This window comes from Lissotriton vulgaris, chromosome 1_1 (genome assembly GCF_964263255.1).
Source record: "Lissotriton vulgaris chromosome 1_1, aLisVul1.2, whole genome shotgun sequence".
NCBI lineage: Eukaryota > Metazoa > Chordata > Amphibia > Caudata > Salamandridae > Lissotriton > Lissotriton vulgaris.
In genome coordinates, this window is record NC_141685.1 from 1,330,649,841 (window position 1) to 1,330,676,918 (window position 27,078).

The 27,078-nt window shown below is 48.4% G+C and overlaps 1 protein-coding gene across 2 annotated transcripts in view; it reads left to right on the forward strand.

Moving 5' to 3' along the window:
• Window positions 1–27,078, forward strand: part of LARP4 (La ribonucleoprotein 4) — a 331,711-nt gene that overhangs the window by 262,639 nt on the left and 41,994 nt on the right. For both annotated transcript variants that reach the window (XM_086966264.1, XM_086966274.1), the window contains 2 exons: window positions 17,252–17,364; window positions 18,706–18,871. In XM_086966264.1, the coding sequence (XP_086822390.1) occupies window positions 17,252–17,364; window positions 18,706–18,871 (279 nt within the window). The remainder of the gene's footprint in view (window positions 1–17,251; window positions 17,365–18,705; window positions 18,872–27,078) is intronic.

Consider the following 27,078-nt stretch of genomic DNA (forward strand, 5'->3'; position numbering starts at 1 on the left):
ATGGGCCTGGATTGCAGAGAATCTCAATGGCAAAAAACAGGATTATGTTATTAAGCGCCCCTTTTAGCAATGGTTTATCCATCTATTCCTGGAATATCGCAGGGAAAACCCAAGTGAAACTAGCAACAATCATGCAAGACCGTCCAGGGATAGTGACATTGCAAGAAACATGGGCAACGACAAATTTCGATCATCCTGATTATTTTGTTTGACATTCCAGCCGAACCAGTTTCACACGGGCACGCAAAAGGAGGGATAGCAATTCTACTTTCTGAAGAATACTATTGGGCCCAGGAAATCATACCTACATACTCTAAGAACTTCCAATGTTTAAAAATTAAAATAGGGGCAGTTAAGTCCAAAAGCTCAAGCAAAATGCTAATTTTTAACGTCTACATACCCCCGGGAGCGAAAATGGACGCACTAGCGTTAAACATTCTAGAGGATATAGAATAACTGGTAGAAGAACAGGATTACCCGCTAATGTTCCTAACAGGCGACTTAAATGGGCAAATCTTGAACGATCGTTTGGAAAAACGGGAGTCTGGAGAAAAGGAACAAGCTCTGGCAATACCCATTCCACAATTTCTCTCTGGAAGCAAATCAAACGAGAGGGAAAATCATTCTATCAATATTCGCAAACCTGAACGGAGTAATGATCAATGGTAATGTTGAAGGTGATATCCCGGCTTCCTTCACAAGAAAGGGTGGCCTGAAAGCATCAATCCTCGATTATATGATTTGTAGCTTAAGTCTCTTTGGATCTGCCCACCAACTTAACAAAGATTGAGACAGGAAGTGACCATGCAATTCTTCAACTAACAACCGGTCTAATATTGAAACTAACATCTCCAGTGCACATAATGGAATTGCAAAGTACCGCACTAGTAAACCCTGTTCAAGGTCGGATAATGTGGAACTCTAGATCCTTTGATAAAACCATCCAAATAATCGAGAAGCTAAATTTTATTAACAACCTTCCACTTTACAAATCAAATACATTTTGAGGCAGTGCTTAAGAAACTGGTCCACATGCTACAAGAAAGCGTAAAACAACGATCAACAAAAAAACGTTTCAAAAGATGGAATACTGAACCCAGCACGATGGAATTAAATCAATTAATCAAAGAACAATTCCTTCAGTTCTCTGAGGTAAGAAAACGGGAAATCAACAAGCTAAAAAAACGCTCGCAGAAGACAAACAAAAGAAACAAAAGATCCAGGCCAAAAAATGGGTAGACTTACAGATTGCAGCAACACAAAAGGACAAACGTTCCTACTGGACCATAATAGAGCTAGAAACGGGAACAAAAAAAACAGATAAAAGCAAATCCTTTACCACCCTCAGAATGGGAAATTTACATATCCAACTTATACAAAATAAATCAAATCTCAAACCCCGACTCACTATTGCAAGCTAATAGAGGACAGGAAAAAAGTATACACATCATACCTCCATTGCCATTCCAAATAGAATACTACATAAAAAAGCAAGACCATCGGCTGCAATGGATCCAGATCCAATCCCAATTACGGTCTTAAAAAGCAACCCTAAGGAATGGAGTAAGCTTCTAGCAGGCCTTTTTAATTACATGTACAGAACAGGAAAAACCCCAAAGTCCTGGAAAGGAAGTATTGTAATCCCAATATACAAGAAAGGCTGCAGGCTGCTCCCAAGCAACTGTCGCCAGATCCCTCTCCTGGACACATCTGGGAAGATCTTTGCAGCCGCCGTTCTAGACCATCTAAAAGAATGGGCTTTTTCTACCGGCTCCATTCCATTAAACCAAGTCTGGTTTAGATCCAAACATTCAGTGACAGATAACATTGCAGTACTCCAAACACTATTAGAAAAATATGTGATCAGAAAGTCGCAGGCAGTGTATGCAGTCTTTGTAGATTTCACGACCACCTTCGACAGGGTCGACCGAGACGACAAACTTTGGACAAAATTGCAGCAATTGGGAATCCCACAAAATCTCCTTCACATAAGAACATTACTGTACTCTGGGACTTGGTGCCAGGTCCAAATGGGGAGAGAGAGAAGGGCTTTACTAGCCCAATACCAACTTCAAACGGTCTGCGTCAAGGTTGCCTTTTAGCTCCCTTATTGTTTTCTTTATATCTGAGCAACCTACCGGAAACCCTTAACCAGGTCAATAACTTTCCACCTAGGATTTATGGTGTACGCAGATGACGTAGTAATCTTAGACCTGACCCCATTCGGGCTCCAAAGAAATCTGCTGGCACTTGTTAAAAAAACTGAAGAAAACTAATCCCAAATGTCACTAAAACAAAAATAGTACCATTTACAGGAAAGAAGTTATGTTAAATATAATTGGACATTAGGGGGAAAGCCATTGGAAATTGTAAAAGAATATATATATATGACAGAGTCTTCACCTTCACGCTCTTTGCATATTCCAAAGTCTCATGAATGCGCAAACACCAGGGTTTAATCAACGCGCTTGCTGCACGCTCATGAAAATGAACGGAGATTTCACCAGGAGAGGCTGTCCCTAAAAGAGTAATCTTTGTGTGTATGAATATTGAATCGGCTGGCTCAGCAAAGAGCGTGAAGGTGAAGACTCTGTCATCCCACTGGGGAGTGTTTATTTTGGCACGAAAAAGAGATTGACACTGTAACCCACTGGGGTGTAAACTTGGAATGCAGAACTACTAATACCAGAGTGCCTAGTGGCCCTGTGTGGGTGGGGCATGAAATTGAATAAAAACGTATCTGCATCTTCAGTGCAATTTTCTGCTGTCTGAGCCAGTGAACAAGGGCGTTGGCCCGAAACATGTTTGGCTGGAGCGTGATGTGGACAGGGTTTAATCAACGCGCTTGCTGCACGCTCATGAAAATGAACGGAGATTTCACCAGGAGAGGCTGTCCCTAAAAGAGTAATCTTTGTGTGTATGAATATTGAATCGGCTGGCTCAGTCGAGGGGACTGCCCGCCACGAGTAGGTGGATACTGGGACTGCCACAGTGTGGTTCTAGGAACTGGTGTTTGCGCATTCATGAGACTTTGGAATATGCAAAGAGCGTGAAGGTGAAGACTCTGTCATCCCACTGGGGAGTGTTTATTTTGGCACGAAAAAGAGATTGACACTGTAACCCACTGGGGTGTAAACTTGGAATGCAGAACTACTAATACCAGAGTGCCTAGTGGCCCTGTGTGGGTGGGGCATGAAATTGAATAAAAACGTATCTGCATCTTCAGTGCAATTTTCTGCTGTCTGAGCCAGTGAACAAGGGCGTTGGCCCGAAACATGTTTGGCTGGAGCGTGATGTGGACAGGGTTTAATCAACGCGCTTGCTGCACGCTCATGAAAATGAACGGAGATTTCACCAGGAGAGGCTGTCCCTAAAAGAGTAATCTTTGTGTGTATGAATATATATATATATATATATATATATAATCGGGAGAATTTTCACTCCGTCTCTGCACAACCTGTCTCACTTGCAAAAAATGGGTCGAAAAGCAGACGTCCATCTCGGAGCCCTCCACAGATTGTATTCCTCCACCGGTCAAAGACACTTCTCTTCTTTATTACAAGTGTATAGCTCTAAAATCCCTGCTGTCTTATCATATGCAGTAGAACATATTCCAATCAAAGAATGGAAACAAATTGAGATCAAAGGGAAAATCCTCCGGAAACTAACCAGGATGCCGCAAGCTGTGCCTGTTCAAGCTCTTCGGCTAGAATTATCGATTGTCAGCTCTTTTGCCAGAGGGATTACAAATATAATTAGATGGGCATATAACCTGGTCCATGCCGATCAAGGAACTTAGAGCTCTGTTAAAAATCGAAACACTTGAGCCAGACTCTCCAAAGTACGTGGTTTTTAAAAACTTATGCACCGCGTTCAAATTATCAACCATTACTTTGGATATGTTAAAATCTTGGTCACGGTCCAAAATGGCGACCTAGTCGGACGCAGGACTCTGCGGCTCCCCGCCCTGATTCCTCCTAAATGCCTTTTATAGTGTCGCCTAATCTCCCCAAGGCACCAAGCGACCCAGATATCGAGGGCCGAAGGCAGCTGCGGCCCCCGGAGTGCTGTTTCCGCACCTACAACCCCCAGGCATAACTTCAGGGCCGAGGCGGTCCCGCGGCGCTCCCGGTAATGGTGGCCGCCTGGAAACGTTGACCGCCTCGGATGCCTCTTGTCCCCGTCTCGGCCTGACGGACTGATCGGCCACTGCCTGAGGAGCCCACGAGAGCGCCCTGCTGCACCAGCAGGCCCGGGATACGGACTAACCCCCCCCCCCCCCCCCTGCTCTGCACCGCATTCCGACATCGCGACCCGGCTGGTTGTGAGGAAGGGGCCGGCCGGGAGTCGCGAAAATCGAGGCCCCAGCTTTGGGCCTATGGGTAGGGGCGCCGGTGGCGTCCTGCGCGGCCACACTGGACCCTCCCGGCGGCGGCCCCTACTGACTGTTGCCCGCTGAATACGCAGTGACACCCCAGGTTGGACTGGTCCAGAGAAGGACGGGCCCGTCTTTGAACCCACCGGGCCGCCAGACCGGGCCAGAGCGACGGAGCTGCTGCTCCCCTGTAAGGCCTGAATTCACCTGCGTGAGTAGCAGACGCGGTCGGGTGGCCCAGGCTGCAGCGAGGAGCGGCCGGTGGGCCGGCACCACGAGACGCCAGCACCACGAACTGAGGTGAGGAGAGTGAAAGAGGGAGCGGCGAGGAGGGTTCGGGGGGCACAATCGAGCTCTTGGCGGGCAGACCAGCTGGGCCTACAGACCGCGCCGCACCGTAAGCTAGGTGGCGAGATACCGCGCTGCCAAGAGCGGCTGGCAAACTGTGCCCCACCTACTGATTGCGGTAAATGCATGTGGTCGCCGGGGAGCCGCCTGAGGGAGAGAGCGGTTGCCCGAGGGGTGAGGCCCACCACACTACACTGCCCCACCTGGCTGCTGCTAACTCCCCCCTAACGGTCTCAAGGCACGGCTGCGGTACACACAAGTGCCCCCTGAGGAACCGCCTGCTGTCCGGGTGTCCTCTGGTGCCTCCAAGCCAGAGGTCGCGCCATTGTATCTAGGAGCCCGCCAGATCTGCAGCAGCCCGACCGGGACAAAACAGTGGAAAGCCACGGTCTGTCGTCAGTCTGATAGACTGTGGGGAGCGCCTTCTCCCTGGACTCACCGGGCCACTGCGCTTGCCTACGACCCCCCCCTGGGACCGCGGGCCGGGTCTGTCCCGGTGGCTGGACGCGACATGGCAGGCCTCAGAGGGAAAAAAAGGGACCCAGACACTCCCAGAGATGGCCAAATCTCAACCTAGGTCTAGCAAGGACCCACCTTCCCCGAAGACCGCGGGAACGCCGCCGGACCCATCCGGCGACCAAGTGCCCATTACCAGATCCTTTCTGGAGTCATTGTTTAACTCCCTCAGAGATGACGAAGTCCCTACAGCAGGAGGTGGCGGGGGAGGTCCTGGAGCTCCGGCGGGACGTGGAGGGTCTCGGAGAGCGAGTGGTCGCCATCGAAGAGTCTTACCAGAAGCGATGAAATATAACAGCTCCAACAGGAGGTTCTGCGACCCACAGATCAACAATTGGACATTCAGGCCCACGCGGAGGACCTTGAAAACTGCTCCCGTCGCCACAATATATGGGTCCGGGGATTTCCTCAGAAAGCAAAAGGGACGGGTGTTACTAGCTACCTGCAAGACCTTTTCCGGGACATCTTAAGGGAATCTGCCGACTTTATGGTCCGCATCGACCGGGCACATAGAGTTGGGCTTCCTAGGCGTGCTTCTGCCCCGCCGCCGGACATCTTGACCTTTCTCCCTGACTTCCCGCTCAAAGGGAGGCTTCTCCGAGAGGCTCGGCGTGCACAGCCGCTTCACTTTCGCGGTCATCCCGTCGCCCTATACCAGGACCTCTCAGCAATCACTCTACAAAAACAAAAAGAATTCAAAGTGGCGACTGACTTTTTGCGACGACAAGAAATCCCATATTCCTGGGGCCACCCGTTCAGACTGATTTTTAAATGGAATGGCACCCTGCACCAAATGCACTCGCTCAAGGACACTTGTGCTCTTTCGGAACTCGATCTGGAAGATGATGTGCCAACGGCGAAAGCGTCGCAGGGGTCCTGCATGGGTGGATGGCAAATGGTGGGCCGAAGACGCTCCCCAACACCGCTTGAAACCAGACTCCTCCATCACGGAGAGAGCGGCGGTGGTGGCCGAGGTGGCTCGAGAGACTTCACCTCCTGAATAATAAATGCACTTAATGGGGAGATTGATCATAGCACGCACCTTGCGTGGGGGGGGGCCGGGTGACGGGCCGGGTTTGCCGCCATTGGATATGACCCCTGTAAGTAACTTCACCACAGCTGGGCGGGGGTGCCTTGGTCTTGGGATGTTGGGTGGGGTGGGGGGGGGGGGTTGGTATTGGGATGCTTGGAGGGGGGGGGGAGGGGGCGGCTGAGACTGGGGATGGGGCTGCGGGCGGGACCCAGTGTGCCAGGGAGTTCTTCAGGGCTAACTCGTTCTTCGAATCGTCATCAGCTCCCTCAGGGAGATTGCATTCTCACAGCTCGAGACCTATGTGATTGCCTATGATTGAGTCCAGTTTGAAGGTACTATCCCTTAACGTTAAGGGCCTGAACAATCCGATTAGGCGGAGAGTCGTGATCTCATATCTGGAGAATTCCGGAGCCGACGTATGCTTATTGCAAGAAACCCATCTCTTACTCAAAGATTGGCCTAGGATGTGCTCGCGCGCTTTCCCCCAGCAGTTCTTTTCCTCGCTCCCAGCAAAAAAGGCAGGAGTGGCTATTTTAGTCTCCAAGCGATTCTGCGGCTGCGTGGGGGAGATTAAAGGCAGGCTGCTAGCACACACCTTCCTCTTGGGGGGGACAGCGCTTTACGATTGCTTCACTTTATGCCCAGAATTCAGGTCAGGAAACCTTCCTGAAGCAGGCTGCTTCCGAATCCCTTCATTCCCCTGCCTCTCTTCTGCTTGTCGGGGGGAACCTCAACTTAGTAATGGATTCGAATATGGACAGATCGGGTCATCGGTACGGGGACACTGGAGCATAACTGCTGCCGGCAAGGACTGGCTAGGCAATCGGGGCCTAGTGGATCTATGGAGATCCGCTCATCCCACCACATCACACTTCACGTCCTACTCTCACGTTCACCGCACATATGCCAGGTTAGACCACTTCTTAGGTTCTTCTGAACTGCTTCCCATTCTCAAGGACATAAGCATCCCCCCCGCAGCGCTGTCTGACCACGACGCTGTGGAACTGACACTACAGGTTCCCAGGTCCACCCGCCTCCCTGGGACATGGCGGCTGCGCGAGACCCTCCTCCTACAGCGGCCGGAAGTCACCAAACTACACGCTTGCCTCACCAACTACCTGGCTATTAACGACACTCCCGGGACTTCTGCGACCGCCCTATGGGGCGCCTTGAAAGCGGTGGCCCGCGGCGAGCTCATTGGTAAGGCAGCAGCGGAGGCCAAGGACCGCAAAGCGAAGCGGGACGACCTCACAGCTCGTGTCTCTGAACTTTAGAGGGTCCATAGCTGCACCGGCGCCCCACGGGTTTGTAGACAACTGAAGTCCGCCAGAGCCCAACTGGCCAGCCTAGACATGGACCGAGCGGAATTCGCCGCTTTGCGGCTCCGTCATTCTAACTATATCGGGGGGAACAAGACAGCTAGCGCCCTGAGAGCGGAGGCCCAGCGTTCCAAAATCACTAGCCTGATGGACGATTCCGGGTCAGGAAATTTCTGGCGAGACCCAGATCGCAGAGGCATTCAGGACGTTTTATGCTACACTGTACAAGGCCGACTGTCTCGTCGGAGGATGTTCATAAATACTTGGATTCGGCGAATGTAACAGAGCTGTCTCAGGACAATGTAGATTCCTTGGACGCCCCCATCCGCCTGGATGAAGTCCTCACTGCCATCTCTCGCCTGCGCCCTCTTAAATCCCCAGGACCTGACAGCTTTTCGGCCTGGTTTTATGAAACCTTCGGCCAGCTGTTGGCTCCGGTCCTCACCCGGCTCTTCAACTCCTTCGAGGGCCCGAGCTCCATCCCTCCAGATATGCTGGCGGCTGAGATAATTGTGCTGCCCAAACCAGGCAAAAAACCCTCATGCTGCTCCGCGTTCCGTCCAATATCCCTACTTAACCTGGACCTGAAGATCTTTACAGGGATCCTAGCTGCGCGTCTTGGCCAGTGTCTGCCCGGGATCCTGGAGCCTGATCAATCCGGCTTCGCCCCGAATCGCCAATGCAGCGACAACACTAAACTTATATTACATCTGATTGATAAGGCCCGCTTCCAGAACTCGGGACTCTGCGCTGTTGGCTATTGACGCGGAGAAAGCGTTCGATCGGGTGGACTGGAACTACCTCCAGCAAGTCCTGCGGCGCTTTTGGGTGGGTGATCGGTTTCACGCCTGGATTGCGAGCTGCTACCACCGCCCTCGGGCTCGTGTCCGCATAGGTCTGAGCTCTGCTCCTTTTGAGATTCAGCGGGGTACGAGGCAGGGGTGCCCCCTTTCGCCCCTTCTATTCGCCCTTTACGTAGAGCCTCTAGCGCAAAAGATCCGTGACAACCCTACCATCCGAGGCATGACCTTTGGTCGGGAGTCCCACGTGATAGGCCTCTATGCCGATGTCATCGCCGCTCTGGATCGACCGGACCGCTCCGTCCCCGCCTTTCTGACAGAGCTGGAATCCTTTGGAGACGTCTCAGGCTTCAAAATCAATAAAGGGAAATCCCTCATATTACCCTTGGGCAAGAACGCCCAAACACATACCCCTCCACCTGTTTACGGAGGAGGAGTCCTATCGGCAGCACACCTCCCTTACCTGGGTGTCACGCTCACTGCTTCGACGGACTCTACGCTGACTCTCAATTACACAGCCCTTTCTTCCCAGATTCGGTCCAACCTTGCACGATGGGCCAAACAGCCACTCTCCCTACTGGGACGTGTTGCGGCGGTTAAAATGTCGGCTCTGCCTAAGATTCTGTATTTTTTCCAGACTCTACCGGTGCTCCCTCCGGCAGGCCGCCATCCATCATTTCATTTGGGAGGGCAAACGGGCGCGCCTCCATAAACACCTAGCCTATCTGAGTACAGACGAGGGAGGTCTAGGTGTCCCCAACCTTTTGCAATATTTCCGGGCTGCGCAGCTCCAATATTTGGTGGAGTGGTTCAGGCTGGAATCCGAGAAACGCTGGTTATTCCAGGACAGGGCAATGGCCGGTACCTCCCTTTGGAAGATCCCGTTCCTTCCCATACAGCACCGACCACGCTATCTCCTGCGGTCCCCTATTACTCGCACGGTCATGCAGGTCTGGAACGCGGCCGCAGTCAAAAGGGGACTCACTATCTTCCCCTCTCGCCTGTTCTGGACAACCCAGAGTTCCCACCGGGTAACGCTCCTCGTGCTTTCCCGCAATGGCGAGGCATCAGTAACTTCTTGGCCAGCCACCTCTTCGACCTGCAGGGTTTCCTCCCCCTTAAAGACATAATTCAGGGCTACAATGTTGTTTCCCCTCATTTCTTTCAATACTTCCAGCTTCAACATTGGCTTACCCATCCTGACATAGCCCCCTTAATCGGCAGGCCCATGACGGCCTTCGAGAAATGGCTAGTGATGAAGGACTAGGACAGGCATCTTATCACGGACCTTTACAAAATGCTTACACCTCCTCCCCCACCGGGCAAATCAGCAGGCCAAAGGCGATGGGAGGCAGAACTGGGGAGGGCCTTATCACCCAAGGAATGGAGCTTTGTCTACTATAGAGCTGCTCACACCACTCGCAAAACAGCTTCCAGGGAGGTGGCGACGAAGCTAGCCATGTACTGGCACTTCACGCCGGTCCGGCTCAATAAGGGTAACCCCACACGTAGCGCGCTATGCAGGAGGGGCTGCGGGGAAAGGGGCACCCTGACTCACCTACTCTGGGAATGCCGTGAAGTCCTAGACTACTGGAAGGCTGTCCTAGACGACATCGATTCCACATTTGACACGGAAATCCCCAGATTCCCGACATACACTATTTTGGGCCTACCCAACGCACTCACCTTCCCCCTGAAATCCCTTGGAGGTCGCCAGATGGGGATCGCCATGCAGGCTGCAACACAACATGTCCTATCCCTATGGGGCTCCACCACCAGACCTACTCACACGGGTTGGTTACATAAAATATGGTTCACTCTGGGCATGGAACGTATTCACGCCACGCTTACACAATCCACGGCTGCTTATCAGAAAGTGTGTCTTCCACTGCTCTCCCTCTTGTCCAATGAATTCAATGAGATCACATGCCCTAAGTACCTGCGCATTCTACGACTCACTATGAATGCAAATGACTCCACACGCTCATCTGAGTGATTATATCACCCTCTACACGATTATGGCTCTGTTTGCTCCACATGTTCGGCACACTGTGTGGGGTGGGTACAGGGAGAGAGGTTGGGGGAGCGGGTTACGGTTGGGGTTTTTCTTCTTACGACTTCACTGCTGCACTGCAAGGAGCGTCTGCACTTCCAGCACCACATCATTGTTTTACCAAGTGCGGATGTCCGTACATATGCCTACTGGATACTGCATAACTCATTGCTTTGATTGTCTTTATATGCCTACTAAGCCTTCCTTGCAATGTATGGTTTGCTATTGCTCCTGAAACCAATAAAACAAATTTGAATTTAAAATTTTGGTCACCAGCCCAACTGAAACTCTGCCTAAAGCACCTTACTCCCACGTTAAGTATGAAATTAGACATGCAACATTGCTCTGAACTCTCCACGTACAAACAGTACGTGGACACAATAGCTTTTAAAAAAACGCAACAATATATCTTTTTAAATTTAAGTCATGGAGTTAGGTGTTGTATTATTCTACTACGACTGGGATATTACCCCTGAAATCGCACACAATGAAATGGTTGCCTAAAGGAAGAGGGTCTAACCTCTGACTTATGTGAAGGTGGGTGCAAGACCTGGAACACATCCTCTTTGCCTGTCCAAATCCGTCTATTGTTGCCGCAAGGAACAGATACATAACACCAATCAAAACTAAATGCAATCTAAATTTTGTTCAGAATTTGATTACTCTTTTTGCAATGCTCCACCTAATGAATTTGTGTGTATTAATATGTAACTTTTTTAATCATTTTTAAAATTGTTAGAAAGATAATTTTAATAGCAAATCTGTAATTTTTATTGTTAAAAATGTTGTTGTTCTCCTAAGATAACTAAATCAAATAAACTTGAAACTTGTTATATATGTGTATGTATGTGTGTACGTATGTGTGTATGTATATATGTGTATGTTTATGTTCGAGGCATATGGGCTGCAGATGATACATTATGAATAGATCGCCATCGTATGTTAGTTATACTAGTATAAATGTATTTATTTTCATATAAGATGTACATAAAGTTTGCATATTCATGACTGTATGTAAATATGCATGCATCTTTACAAGTCTTTATATCCTGTTGTACATGTGGAAAGTCGGATTATGATGCATTTGTTAATTATTTAGGGATGCAACTGGGAGTTTATCAGTCTCCCACCATCCACAACCGCCTGTATACTTTGCATACTGCTTGCTACTCTGATTCAGGCATGTGACTCTATGAAAGATACCCCAATACTGGATTAGAAAACAAGTTACTTACCTGTAATTACAGTTATCCAGTATTGGTATCTTTCATAGATTGATATGCACCCACCCTCCTCCCCGGAGAGTCAGTTCTCTGTTTTGGGATACTTATTTCCCAATTGTGCTAACAAAAATCTGACTAGAACTTGCTCTGCAGAGAGGGTTCTAGAGGTGCTGGCAGCTAGTTGATTGTACCAAAGGTTTGGTTCTTTTAGCATAATGATGTAGATAGGCTACTAAGATTTAGGCCTCAGGCCTTTTTTCCTTAGGGCCTACTACTGTTATTTACCTTTGGCACTGCTATTTTATTTACCATGGAACTCCCGCCTCGGTGACGGGGAATGATTCAGGCATGTGAATCTATGAAAGATAACAATACTGGATAACTCTAGTTACAGGTTAGTAATTTGTTTTCTTATTCTAGATATCTTCTCCTTGTGCCCTATTGTACTCCAGTTATTGCTGATTTTAGAACTGTATTGACTCTTGTAAATAGCCACTGCTTTGTCCCACCATTTACTTTTCCTTATCCCCCATCTCTGTACTTTGCCCATGCCTTCATGTATGTAACATACCTTTCCTTGTAAAGCGCTCTGATACCCGAATGGGTCATGTTCGCGCTATATAAAACTTCAAATAAATGTCTCAAACAGCTATGGGGCAAATTATTACTTATCCAAACAGCCAATACAACAATGTTCCATCTCAATCACAGGGAGGTACACATCCTTTGTACTTTCTGTAGGAAGCTGACTCTGTGTATACTATACCAAAGTGAGATCTAATGTGCACAGTCCAGTGGAACCCAGAAGGTAGGCAGAGGTAAAGCAGATAGTAACTCACACTATTTGTGGTAGTGTGGTCGAGCAGTAAGGCTTTATCAGAGAACAGTGTTAAGCATTTGTTGTACACACTTAATCGTCAAATCACTCCACTTCAGACCAATTGTTTTTGTATAAAAATATTTTTAGTTATTTTTTTCTCGAACCAAGCAAGCCTGGCACAGGTAAGCAATAAATACTTTACAGTAGTAATGCAGTTTGTAAATAGTTAGAATTGCAATTGTAAACATACTTTGATTTAATTACAGTAATTTCTGATGCAGTGCTTTTCAAAATACAGTACATATACTTTATGGGATTTTTAGTAAAAGTGCAGTTGTGTTCATTTGAGATTACTTTTGTTAAGCAGTGTAGTATACCTGGATACTACCCTGTGACATTTACCGTAAACTGGTAAGTAAAATCGTTTTTGTTAGTACAATTTTAAAGACATTCTTTAGGTTTTCAAACTCAACCCTTGGAAACTTTTCCAAGAAACACAGTCAATGTTATCCTACGGAAATTAGTGTCATCGGTTTTAGGGTAAGTTTTCGGTAGTGGAAGTTAAGGTTCTGGAAGTAGATACGGAGGTCCCCAGGGTCAGGGATGCATTCTCGTTAAACACTCTGCGGCACTAGGGCAGCCAGATGCAGAGTGCTGAGTCCCAATGTTTTTTTTTTTTTGGGAAAACCTTTATTTGTAAATCAAAGTACACCGCTATTCAGCCGTACATCCCGGAGGCTAGGCAGCATTATAAGGCAACATGGAAGTGTGCACAAAACAGTAAAAGGAGCAGTCAGGTTTAATTTTATATATTATAAAAGTGAACTCAATGAACAAGGTGAAAACCGAAAAGGGACAAGGATAGAGAAGGAAAAGGGGAGAAAGAGGGGGGGGGGAGAAAGGGAGAAAGATGGCAAGGCAGAGAAGCATAGAAGAGCTGTAAGGCACATGTCCAGGGGGAGAGGCGGGAACTTTCGCATCATGAAATAACCATATCAAATAAGCACACATGTGTACGGGGAACAAGAGACAGGATTACGTCACGTGAAAACCTGGGTGGAGGGTTTAGCTATGGTGAGAGACGAATTACCGGTTGGACTATCTCCGGGGGCACACAAATGTCACCACTATACGAATTCCAGGCCCCCCAGACCAGCCCCCACATCTTGGGCTTACCCCGGGCTAAGTAGACAGTCTTCTCCCGAAGCATGCACCAGTCCATGTTGGTTTTCCAAAGACTCGAGAGGGAGAATCTGGGCGACGCTAGGACAGATGATAGCAAAGAGGAACATCGCTAGACTGTGGGGAGCCCCTACTCCACCGAAACTGACAGACTGGCAAAGCGACATGGATTGGTGCATGCTGCAAGAAAAGACTGTGTACATAGCAAGAGGGTGTCCCCGTAAATGGGGAGAAGTGTGGTCAAGGTGGAATGACTTTCGGGGTAACATCTGTGAGCCTCCTCCTATCTCACAGTCCGGAACAGACGATCTAGTCTAGGCGGTTCCCAAGTGGCTGTAATCGTGGTTCTGAATACACTTCGGATGCATCTCTGGTGCTCAATGTAGTTGAAAGCAAAACACTTCACTGACCATGTTTGTTTCTTCTTTTCATCTTTCTTCTTTATCTTTTTCCCCCCTTTTTGTTTTTTACCACATATGCTCCTTGAACACTTTCTTTTTTTTTTTTTTTTTTTTTAACCTTTATTTTCCGAAAACACAATACACAGCGTCAGCCTACAACCACTGCGGGCCGGCCGCTATGACAATATACAGTTATCCCGAGGTACCTTGCGTTGCAGCAAATATGAACAAGAACACAACGAAGGATTTGCAAGGAGCCCAAGGAAAAGGATAACGAGGGTTTCATTTTATAATTTTGATGGATCATCCTAAAGTCAGACAGGGTAGCTGAGGGGGCGAACAACATGAAGGATGGTCAACAGTGATTCATCTCCATTAAAATACTGGCGTAAACATTTACAATAAGGATATATAATCACAGAGGTAGATGCCGTCCCAAATAGCGCCCGCCCATTCAGTGTATAAGCCAGGAATTACATCTAATTTGCCTACGATATGACAGGATATAGAAGGGAGCATCATATAGCAGAAAGAAAGGATCCAGTGACGTATAAAAAGGCAGTCATTACATGTCCAGATTCGCGATCGGATATGCGCCCTCAATCGATAGTGGAAAAAGGGAAGGAAGAGCAAATTCTGTAAACATTCAATGACTATGCATGAGAATCGGTATCTATATCATAGAATCAATGAACCAAATGGTAAGGACGTAGACGCAAAACACAGAGAAAATAGACGTTCCCTAAAGAACCAAACCCAACCTCCCGTCTGACCCAAGAGACATAGGAAGAAAAAGAGAAATAAGAAGAAAGATAAAAAGAAGGCCATAGAAACGAAAAGAGAAAAGAATAAAGCCCCACCCCCCCACCCTGCACGTCGAAGAGGCTATGGCCCACCCCCCCCTACTAACGTGCCTGTCGCCCCACGAGTACCCACATAAGGGAAAGACGGGGGGAAGACAACCCCCCGGAGAAGAAAGCCCGGGGGAGGGCCAGAAACACTGTAACTCGGGCTCCCAGCCCACACCCTACCCCCAACCCAGACACCACAACCCACAAGAGATCAGTCCAGCCGTAGCCCGAAGCGAGCAATTATAACAAGCGTACAGCCACCCAGTACATTAAGAACAATCCAGTCCAGAGCGCAGCCAGCTAAGTAAGAAAGCATAGTAGGGACCCCCCCTTCTCCACTTGCCCCAGGACCGCACGCACACCAAACCCCCCATCACCTGAACAGGAATCAGCAGCTGTGCCCATCAATCACAGCCCTATGTAGGGCAAGACAAAATAACAATCAAAAGTCCCAAAGTAGTTTGAGAGTCCCGATGTCCGTCAGCCATGGATGCAAGACCAGAGCAAGGATCCATCACCCCTGGCCCGAGCGTTGCAAGCCTCCCAAAAATGGCGACTGCAGGAAACAGTCTGATGGCAGAACAAAGGGACAAGATGGCCGTCTCCAACATAGAGAAAGCATGGAAGGAAGATACGAGTGTCCCCAGTCCACAAAGAGTCGATTGGCAAAAGAGGCTGGCTTCCCAGCCCTAACAGGAGAAAGTACCACCGACTGGGGAAAGGAGGAGGCTTCAGAGGCAAGAGCTGTAAAGAAGCAGGGCAGCCAGGGAGTCTGCGATCCAAACAGGAGCGATGATGGTGGAGGCTGAACCTCGGAGTGCGGAGTGGAGAGCGACATTGTAGCAACATCGGTGTGCGAGCCAATAGCGCTGTTGTCAGAAATCGCCGGCGACAATGCAGGTGCCTGCTGCAACTTAGTATCCGGGCCAAAGACAATTGTAGGCAGCAAAAAATCAGAGCGCCACCGGTGTCTCGGTGCTAGAATCGCCCCGTCCATTGTGCGGCACAAGTCCTTAATAGTTTGCCGACACGTAGATCTGAGATCCATGATAGCTGCAAGGATCTCCATACAGGTGGGGGCCCGCTGTAATCCCGCACGAGACGGCTGTTGGGTCCGCATCTCCGGTTTACAGGATTGAGTTAGAGCAGGCGCGACAGAATGTCCAGGGGACAGAGAAGCAGCCATCTCTCCTTCCTCAGAGACCGCCATCTTTACATCAGCAATCCGGTGACAATGGGAGGGATGGGCGATCAGAAATCGGGACACATCAGGCAGGGGCGCCGGCAGGGGGGCGGCCAGCAGGGCAGAGGAACAATCCGTAAACGACCCCTCGTCGCTAGTCCAGAGGCAGATTCCGACGCAGGCGGTCCCGCCCGCCTGAGCCGAGTCAGCCCTCCAGTTGCACCGCAATACAGTACGAGGGGGGGGTGGGGGTACCGTCTCACCAGTGCCCACCGCATCCAGGTCCGGGGAGCCAAGGGTTCAGAAAATGACCTCACCGCCTCTCCCCGCCGGCGGTAACTCTGCTGCACGCAGCGGCGCTGCCAGTAGTCGTCTGCCCGGCACATCAGCATCCCTCGGCGGCCATCAGAGCTGGGTCAGGGGGGTGCACCGGCAAAAGGCTCACACGCCCGTATCTCCGTCCACAAGGCTGATAGGAGCCTCGGAGGAACGCGGTTGTAACCAGCACGTGCATGTGGTCGTGGCGCCGCAGCAATAACTCAGGATCCGTGGCAGGATAACGGTGCGGGAGTAGGAGGCTCGCGGAGCTGGGAGCCTACACGTCCGTCCTGTCGGCCATCTTGGCTCCTCCCCCTCCTTGAACACTTTCAACAACGGTTAACGCTATAAAATATAAAACCAGACCTACATATATCCGCATCTTGAACAACCAGACCACACATACTGTTGTACTACGCCGCCGTACCCCAGGGATGTCGGCAAAGGGGCTGTGTGACTTAACTATGAACACAAACGTTAACCAGGTGCTGCCGGCCCCAGGGTTCTAGGCGTAAAGCTGTGTAAATGCTTCTGTGGTAATAAAGGTCTAAAAAAAAAAAAAAAAAAAAAATTGCAAACAAGGTCATTTTTGTTGCATTACTTTTCAGTGTGTTTATTTGAAGGTGTTTTTCATATGTGAAACATTTGATTTAAAAAGGATCTCTACGTGATTATAGTGCAGTGAATGCTAAATATGAGGGCAGTGATTAATTGTGTTACTGTGCTGTTGAGAAAAGCCATAGTAGGTTTGTAAATACATTTGTTTAAAATTCTAAAATGCTTAAAATATGTACTGTTGCATCTAAAATATATTCATTGTATATTTTAGGAAAGCAAAGAAGTATGTGAGAGTAGTCCGGTTCCTGAAGAACAGACTGAATCTGTTCAACTGCCTATTTTAAGTACAAGTCCTCCGAATACATTAGAGCTTATTCCACTCAGGTGTGTATGGCCTTAATTTCCTGTTCCCTTTGGAGATTGTAAACATTCACAGTACATTAGAATGTTTTTGGTCCACTCTTTGATGTTTTATTTACTTTAATTTAAGATTATGTAGTCTTTAGCCATTAGTGTTGGGGGACGGGCATGTGTAAAAGTTCTAATATTCCACTTAATGTAATCTTACTATTTCATAATACAGTTCTGTCCTTAAATGTGCTATTTGGTTGTAATTTTGTTTAGTATAGTTGTGGGTTTTGTTTAGAGTTCAACTGGTAATCTGCAACCCACTTGACCCAGATGGAGATGAAGTTATATTTGGATCTCTTATTAAACTATTTGTCTTTTACCTGTAGACTTTATTTTGGTTCCACTATAATTAAGGCTTCACTGATTTTTACAGATAAATACAGTCAGAAAACAATTTTTTTCCTGTATTTATTTTTAAAAGCGGAAACGTACTGAAAATGGTGTTTCTTTTGAGAAACTCACGATGTCTTTCATAAATTCCAGAAAACAGCTGAGCAGATAGCATGAAGGGTTAAAAAAAGAGAATGAGATTTCTTTAAATACAGGCATATGCGAACACATATTTGTAGTAGAACGCTAATATGTACCTGTGAGTGTAGTCTTTTGTTATAAGTGGCTGCTTAGTTTGCTAAAACATGACCGGCATTCCTGTGTTAGTCCACATCCAAGAGTTAAATAAACATGGAAATCTATGATTTTACAGATCCATTTATTATCAAAACACAAAAAAATGGATAAATACCAGTGAGTTGGCACAAAAAAATATGGATGAATACAGACAAATATTTTTTAAAAAAAATACCATATAACCGGGAGCCCCAAATTTAATGGGTATTATAGTAATATTTAAACAATAAATACTATTTACAATAAATTGTTATTTTGAATGTCAATGGTGGTATCTGCTCCCAACATCTAGGAAGTGATATATATAAGCTTATATAATCATGAAAGTGTTATTTTGTCATCCACCTCTCCTCATTTCCAGCTAGTCCAATGCCTGCAGGCAGGTTTGGTAAAAATTAACATTGTCCCATTATAGCGCATGCAGTGCTTCAGCTGTATGTTTTGGTGATAAGTAAGAAAGGGCATCTTGTTGAGTGATAAGCTCCATGAGTTTTCTTGATGATTTACTATCCTTTATTTTGAAGATGCGTTTTGTGACAACTTGTGTAATGGAATTCCAAAAATATTGAGTATGGTGGGTTACAGGAATAAATAATTCCTGCAGGAAGGATTGCTTCTTGTACTCATTAGCTGTTAAAATGCCTAAAAGGTTTATTTGGATAATTAAATTCCTTTTCTGTGCTTTAGCACTGTACCTCAACTGGACAAGAAACAAACTGAAATCTCAATCCAGAAAGATGTGGCGATTCAGACTCCTACAACTTTGCCTGCATCTTCTGTAGATGCTCCCAAGCCACCAAGAACAAATACCACTTTACCGTCTACCAGTGCATTGCCAGTTGTGATTGTCCAGGTAATGGAAATTGTTCTACATTTTTAACTCCTATAAAGGGACGTGTTCTGTTAAGGAAATCTGTGTTGGTTGTGGCAAACTGGTCTGAGTTTACATGAATGGGTTGTATTGGAATGTTTATTTTTGGACATGAGGGGGATTAATTATTTGTCTTAACATTGTGTAAAAAAACATAATGCTATGTGTCTTAAACAATTTAGCTTGCTCCTTTACTTTTATAAGTACCTAACTTTAATAAGTCAGAAATAGCATTTTGCTGATTGTCTGAACTGTACCTATGTTCAAAAGCAGCTGTTAATTAAGTTGCCGTTGTGAAAAATATCTTTACAATAAATTTAATTCAGAATGAACTTATTCAGAAAGCTGTTACCTAACCTTACGATCACTGGAGTTTAAAAAAAAAACGTTTTAATGCTATGTTTTTCAAATTAAAACCGTGCCATATTTGCTAATTCTACAATGCATGTGTGTGCACGCATATCTTGGATTTTAAAGATACTCTGGGTTTGTAATTTCTTCTTCTGGAAACCGCTTAATAGCATATGTAAAATAGTCAGTCCCCCCGCCCCCTCCCCCCCTCCCCCCCACTCCCTCCCCAAGGGCTCTATGAAAAGAAAGTCTGCATAAATTACGTTAACAAAAGGGTTGCTGTGTTAAAATTACTCAGTTTCAAGGCTTAAGATAAAAAGAAAAGTCTATTTGTACTTTTGTAAGTGGTGGTTGATGTGTGTTGACATTTGTGCCGGTACATGGCTTTTCTGGGAAACAGGTTGGAATTCCATGGATGAACCAAGAATGTAAGTTTCTGAAAACTAAACTTTTATGAATTCAGCATTTGTGTACTTTGCGCAAATGCTTCCAAAGTAAACTAACTAGAAGTAAAGACTAGTGAATCCAAATGGGTAAGAAAAAAGTTAAAGACCGAACTCTGAAAATGATGTACAGTTGTCTGCTAGACTCTATGTAGTGTAGAGTACATGGTGCTGGGAGGTTGTCATCACGAACTCCACAGCACCATAATGGCTACACTGAAGACTGACAAGTTTGGTATCAAACTACTCAGCACATTAAATCCGCACTGATGCCAGTGTGGTATTTATTGTAATATGCACCAGAGGGCATCTTACAGATACCCACTACTGGTGTCCAGGTTGAAATTCAACCATGGCAGCTTTTTGGTCATACCATTGCTTCTGCAGCTCCTGGCTGGCCTCAAGATTCTTGGATGCCTTATTCATGTACTCAGCCATTCTGGACCTTAGGCCAAGCACATAGTCCACAATGTCTTGCTTGGGTTCCTGGAGAAGCCTCTCCCAACCCTCTTGTTCACAATATAAAAGTGAAGGACAGACCTCAATTGAAACCTTTGACAGAGGTTCTTACAGAGGTAACACTTTTAAAGGAAGAAGCAGAGAACAATACACTTTCTTCAAAAACAACAATAAACAAGGACTCCTTTACCCCCCACAACACCAAGCACTGATTAGGGGATAGTCTTCAATTTCTCTAAAACTGGTAGTACATTACAACAGACCAATGGGTTTTACACACATTTAAATTATCTCACTCATCTCAGAATATATGGACGTTGGCAATACACCACAACAATCTATTAACAGAACATGTCCCAGGAACAAGCAATTAGATTGCAGACTTTCTGAGCAGATCACAACACGTCCACAAATAGGAAATTCATCCCAATGTTCTTCAACCATACTTTAGCAAATGGGGTTTTGCAGCGTGAATGTTTGTTGATTCACTATGCTGTGCATTATTCCGCGTTCTAGTGGTTGGGTCCGGAATGGTAGTCCTTTTTTTTTTTTTTTTTTTTCGTAGCCCAGGTGGGTGTCGACGTCCCACCTTTTTGTGTACTTCCTGTGATGTCGGCACGTTTCCTGCGGAAGCTCCCACCTTTGGGCGTTATCTTCAGATTCTTTTTTCTGCCGTTGGGTCTGGATCGTCGCCAAGAGGCTCCAGAGTTTTGGAGGAAAAGAAGACACAAGTCGATTTTTTTTCACGGAAAAGATTGGAGAAGACAACTAGGGACAACACCATCAAGCCTGGACGACGAAGAAGAACTTCGATGTCCCAACGGAGAATGCGCACACAGGGGGGCCCCTGTGCGCAAGAAATGGACAAGACCCCTTTTAAATTCTGCCGTAACTGCCACCACAAATATGCGCAGAAGGACCAGCACCCGGTTTGTAACCTCGGCCTACTGGTCGACCACGATAGCAAGGACTGCAACGCTTGCTCCGCCTTAACATCGAAGAGACTCCGGGTTAGAGAGAGACAGAGAACCACCAACTACAACATGCAAGGCAAGGCACAACCACAGTCGCTTCGGGACCTGGGGCTCTCTAGCGACTAGGAGGACCACGTCGCAGGAGAAGACTACACAGTCGTAGAGACTAATAAGAATACTTCTGAAGAGGTAGGAGAGTCGACGACCCCTAAAACCCCTACAGATCCTCGAAGGTCTGAGTCACTCTCGAAAACCCGAGTCTGTCCTCGAAGGGAGAACTGGCGCCGCAAATTTCGACGGCCGCAGCTGCATCCAAGGACAAACAGCCCAGCGGATCCTTCGAAAAGGATTCTCAGGCGGCGATGACCAGAGAAAAGCCAAGGTCGTCTAAGTACTCCCCCGAAAAGGAACGATAGACTTCGAAGGAGAAGGACCCGAAGGTCGCTTCGTCGTCGACAAAGGACCCAAAGGTAATTTCGACGTCTAAGAGATTGGCAGAACCGCTTGACGCATAACAGGAGATCGAGATGGCTCGAGGCCGAAATGGATAACATGCAAAGAAAGGAGTTCGGCGAAAAGATGAAGTTTGCAATTCGGTTGAAGCCAAAGACGGTGATCGTTGAAATAGAAGAGGAGGAGGACTTCGGCGCCGAAGGGCCGCCGAAAAGTCCAGAGACCATCTAGAAGAATAAGTCCTCTACTACGAGGAGGAGGGCGACTATTATCAGCGGACGATCCTCTACTCTGCATCCTCGGGGACACAGGACCTGGAGTGGCAGGACCTCGACACCAAAAGCCCCGAAGAGCCTGTGGACACGTACCCTTCAAGGCCTTCGCCGCCAGATGACATTGGGGTTTATAATATGGTCATCAAGAACGTGGCAACGGCCTTTGGAGTCAAGCTAGATGAGGAAAAACCAAAGGCAGACTTCCTCTTGGAGACACTGCTCCCCACCCAAACGAGGAGCCAGTACCTCCCCATGCTTGAGTGTCATGGCCCAAGGGAAAAAGGTGTTCAAGGAACCGGCAACATGTATGTCTGTCACACCTAGGACGGATAAGAAATATAAACACTCCTCGAAGGATCCTCCCTACATCCGGGGATCAGTCATAGGTCACAGCGAGCTCCATTATTGCGGCCTCCACCAGACTAAGCAGGAGGATGGACCTAACTGGGAGAAAGATAGAAAGATATGCAGTGATGCACTGGTGTATGGCAAACTTAAACGCCCTGCTGAACAGGCACCAGTATCAAATTCTGGACGAGATCGGACAGCTGATCAAGCACCTCCCAGAAGGGTACCAACAAAGAGCCTCACACCTTGTGGAGGAGGGGAACAATGTGGCAAATTAATGCCTCAGAACAGCCTTGGATTGGGCTGATACGTCCAGCAGACTGATGATGTTTGGAATCACGGAGAGAAGGCAGGCCTGGCTCAGGATTTCAGACTTCAAGCCAGAAGTACAGCACAACATTTTAAGCAACCCGTTCAATGGGGAGACACCGTTAAGGGCGCCGGTGGATGAAAAGCTCACCCAGCTCAAGAAAGAAAACGAAATTGCAAGGTCCATGGGGCCTTACAATTCAGGGGGATGAGAAGGGGTACCCCGGCACGGAGACCGAACGGAAGAGGGGGAAACCAGCCAGGAACGGCACACCAGACATTCCAGAAGTCCCACCAGGGCAACAGCCAAACACAACAGGGACAGCAAAGACAAACCTGGCAGTACCAGCCAAGGGGCCAGTCCTTTCGCGGGAGGGCGAATGGACGTGGACAAACTAGAAGAGGGGACTAACAACCCACCTCAAAGTGACTCCGTCACGCAATACGTGCCCACCCACGCAACACCTCCAAGGGAGGAGCACAATAAGACCAACAGAGGGTTACACGGACCAAACATCAACAAACATGTAACACCAGTAGGAGGCAGGTTAAGTCATTTCTTCCACGAGTGGATGAAGATAACCACAGACAAATGGATACTCCACATCATACAGTTCGGATACTGCATAGAACTGGAAAAGACCCCGCCAAACAAGAAACCAAAAAGGAAAGCACAGTCAGGAAGGAGCTAGAGCTACTTCAAAAGGAAGCGAAGGAACTCCTCCAAAAGGATGCCATCGAACCAGTACCATACAGAGAAAGGAACGAGGGAGTGTACTCAACCTACTTCCTGGTACCAAAGGTGGACGAAACACTGAGACCCATCCTGGACCGAAGGTTCCTAAATAAGTACATAAAAACACTAAAGTTCAAGATGACGCCCCTACAAGAGGTCATTCCTCAGATAAGGGGCGGAGACTTCATGGCCACTATAGACCTCAAAGATGCCTACCTTCACATCCCAATGAACAGGCAGCACAAACATCTACTAAGATTTACCATCAACAAAGAACACGAACTGTTCACAGCCCTAGTCTTCGGACTAAAATCCGCACCAAGGGTCTTCACCAAGTGCCTCACAGCAGTGGCAGCGCACCTACGGAGGGAAGGGATCCATGTATACCCTTACCTCGACGACTGGCTAATAAAGGCAAGTTGGCACAGGATGTGCAAGGAACACGCACAGCGCGTGACAAGTACACTGATAGACCTGGGAGTTCGAGGCATGTGGGCTGCTGAATTCATATCTGTGCATAGATCGCCGCCTAGTGTTGGGTCCGGATGATTGCACATTGTTGTCCTGGAAGAGTCTTCGAAGTATCACGAGATAAATGGCTCCTCCCCTGAACTACAGTGCGCATGGGCATCGCCTCCATCCCCAGATTGTTTTTTTCCGCCATTGGGTTCGGATGTGTTTCGGTTCCCTCTGTCGGAATCGATAGTTGTTTAACTTTTATTACTTGAGACCAAAAGGTCTTTAGGATTGGCGTCGGTATCGTTCATCGTTCGGGTCAGTTTATTCTCAGCTCCGAACACTGGCTGCCCTTCCGCGTGCTCTCGGCGCGGACGGGCCTACACGACGCTCCAGACTACTTAACATGGAACGAACTCCGTTCAAGAGGTGCCCAGTGTGCACCTCCAAGTATTCACACCTCGACGTGCACCCAGTGTGCAACAAGTGTTTGTCACCGGACCACGATGAGGCCAGGTGTATGGCCTGCTCCAAATTCCGGTGTAAGAAGACTCTTAAGCTTCGTCGGGCCGCTAGACTCCAGGCCCAGTTATCAGCGCCCCCGCCAGACAACATCTTCGAGGAAGACGTTGAGGACGACACCGTCTTACAAGTTTCGGACTCCAGCCCAGCGTCGGAAGAGGACAACTACGACGCAGGGGACGAGGAGTTTGAAGAAGTCGTCGGAGAGGTAGGCGACAACAACGGGGCCATTGCCACCGTGGAGGATAGCTCAGAGGACGAGCATCCTCAGACTAGCTCAGGGGTCAATCCCCATTATACGGCCCAGGTCGAGGGATCGCCTTCGGGCCTTACCCAAGATCTCGATACTCGTCCCACGACCCCGCCTCCGGGCCCGGCCACGGACATTGGTGATGCGCCACTCCCGGTGAAGAAACCGAAAGTGAAACCATCAGGGTCCACACCAACGGTATCGAAACCGAAAGTGAAAGTCGCACTGGTGGGACAGAAGGCTCCAGAGGCCTCAGCGACTAAAGGGTCCAAAATGGCCGCCGTCATAAAGAGCCAAGCCAAGATGGCCGACCCGAAGACCCCGGTGTCGAAGCCGAAGGCGAAGACGACCGACGCGGCTGCGTCGGTGCCGAAAGTGGACGAGGTCGATGACCCGAAAAAGGCCTCGAAGAAGTGTCAAGACAACCCCAGGGCTCTGGCTGCGCCGATTCCGGTCGTCAAGGCCAAGGGTGGCGATGCGTCGGCTCCGAAGACCGTGCCTTCGATCGCCGACCCTATTCTGGACTCAGGTGATTCGCTCGGGCCGGGCCAGCCCTCCCCGGCCTTAACCAAAAAGGTCACGGAATCCCTTCAACGGATTCGGAAGGACGCATCAGCTCCCGCACCGAAGGATGTGGTGCCGAAGCCTTCACAGAAACCGGCAAAGGCGCAGGCGCCGATCCACTTCACGCTGCCGAAGACGACGCCGAAGGCTTTCGCTCCAAAACATGGGCCGGGGTGCCTTTGAAGCGGGCGTCGACGCCTAAGCCGTCGTTAGTGGTGCCGAAGCCTCGTCTCCAGCCACTCGCGGACGAGGAGAGTCGGGAGGTCGTCATCGACGCCAACACAGGAAATCTCTCTCTCCTGAAAAGGAAAATCACATCGGAGCTGGTATTGGAACATTTTCGGATCCCACTCAAAAAGAAGTTGGACTCTGCGGGTACTTCTGCCCCTATAGAGCCTGCATCTCCACAAAATCTGGAAGTCTCACCAACTCATTCAAACGCTGGGGAAGGTGACGGAGATGAAGAGGACGAGTACAATTATCCAGCTTACTCGGATCCAGAGGAGGTCAATGTGCCTTGGTCTGCTGGGGGCGACACTGAGGACCCTCAGTCGAGTCACGAACCGCAGCTTTTTGCAGCTAAAACTTCTCCAACGGAGGACTCTGCAGCCTTCAATGCTCTAATTGAGAGAGCTGCGGCTAATCATGATGTCGACCTCCATTCGGACCCAGTTGATGTCGATTTTCTGTTTGACACTTTCTCAGTGGCTGAAAAGTCGGTCAAGAACTCTGCCTATGCTCAAGGGAGTGCTGAAGAACGCGCCAGAGGTTTTCAGGGAACCCACTCGGGCGCGAGTCATCAATCCTCGTATTGACAAGAAATATAAGGCAGCGCCCACTGATCCAACGTACATCAAGGGACACTTGCCACTAGATTCTTTGGTTGTATCCAACGCACGCAAGCGGGCAAACTCGCAGACCACGGGTGATGCTCCTCCCCCGGACAAAGAATCCAAAATCTTTGAAGCCTCAGGAAAACGTATTGCTGCGCAGGCAGCTAATATTTGGCGCATTTCAAACACGCAGGCCCTACTCGCACGCTACGATAGGGCGCATTATGACACCCTAGAAACACTTCTTCAACACTTACCTGATCAGTACAAAGAGGCAGCTGAAATGTTAATTCAGGAGGGGAAGCTAATCACCAACGCTTCCATTAAGTGTGCACTGGACGTGGCCGATACCGCCTCCAGGGCTGTAAACACTAGCGTGTTACTGCGTAGGCATGCATGGCTTAGAATATCAGGCTTCAAACCAGACATACAGACGACCATTTTAAATCAAACAGTTAATCCAGACCACCTGTTTGGCCCTGAAGTGGATGCAACCCTTGAGAAAATGAAAAAAGACACGGACACTGCTAAGTCTATGGGGGCCCTCCAGTCCCAGCAGTTTCGGGGTGGTTCCTTTCGCCGCTCCAATAACAGAGGCACCTCAAGGGGTCAGGCATCGCAATCCACGCAGTACTATAAAAGCAATACCCAGACCTCATACACCAACAAGGGTAGAGGTGGTTACAGGGGCAACAACGTCAAAGGCAGGGAACGTGGAAACAGCTCCAGGTCCTCCACCACCACCAAACAGTGACGCCTTGTCACTGCCCCCCGACCACACAACACCGGTCGGGGGGAGACTCCAGCAGTTCCTGCCCGCGTGGAAATCCATCACCACGGACAGGTGGGTCAAATCTCTTATCCAGTACGGTTACTGTCTGGAACTTACTTCCACTCCACCAAACATACCTCCAAAGAACCGTCCTATGTCCGGCGAGCACTTGCACTTGTTGCAGCAGGAGGTCAGTCATGCTGCAAAAAGGGGCAATAGAGCTCGTACCACTGCAAGAAAGAGGAACAGGAGTTTACTCTCTGTACTTTCTAATCCCCAAAAAGGACGGATCCCTCAGGCCCCTCAACTGGTACATTCTGTCAGAGCACTTCCATATGCTCACGTTGCAGAAGGTTCTCCCTCTGCTTCGGCAGGGGGACTTCCTGGGTACTCTGGATCTCAAGGATGCATACTTTCACATTCCCCTGCATCCTTCACACAGGA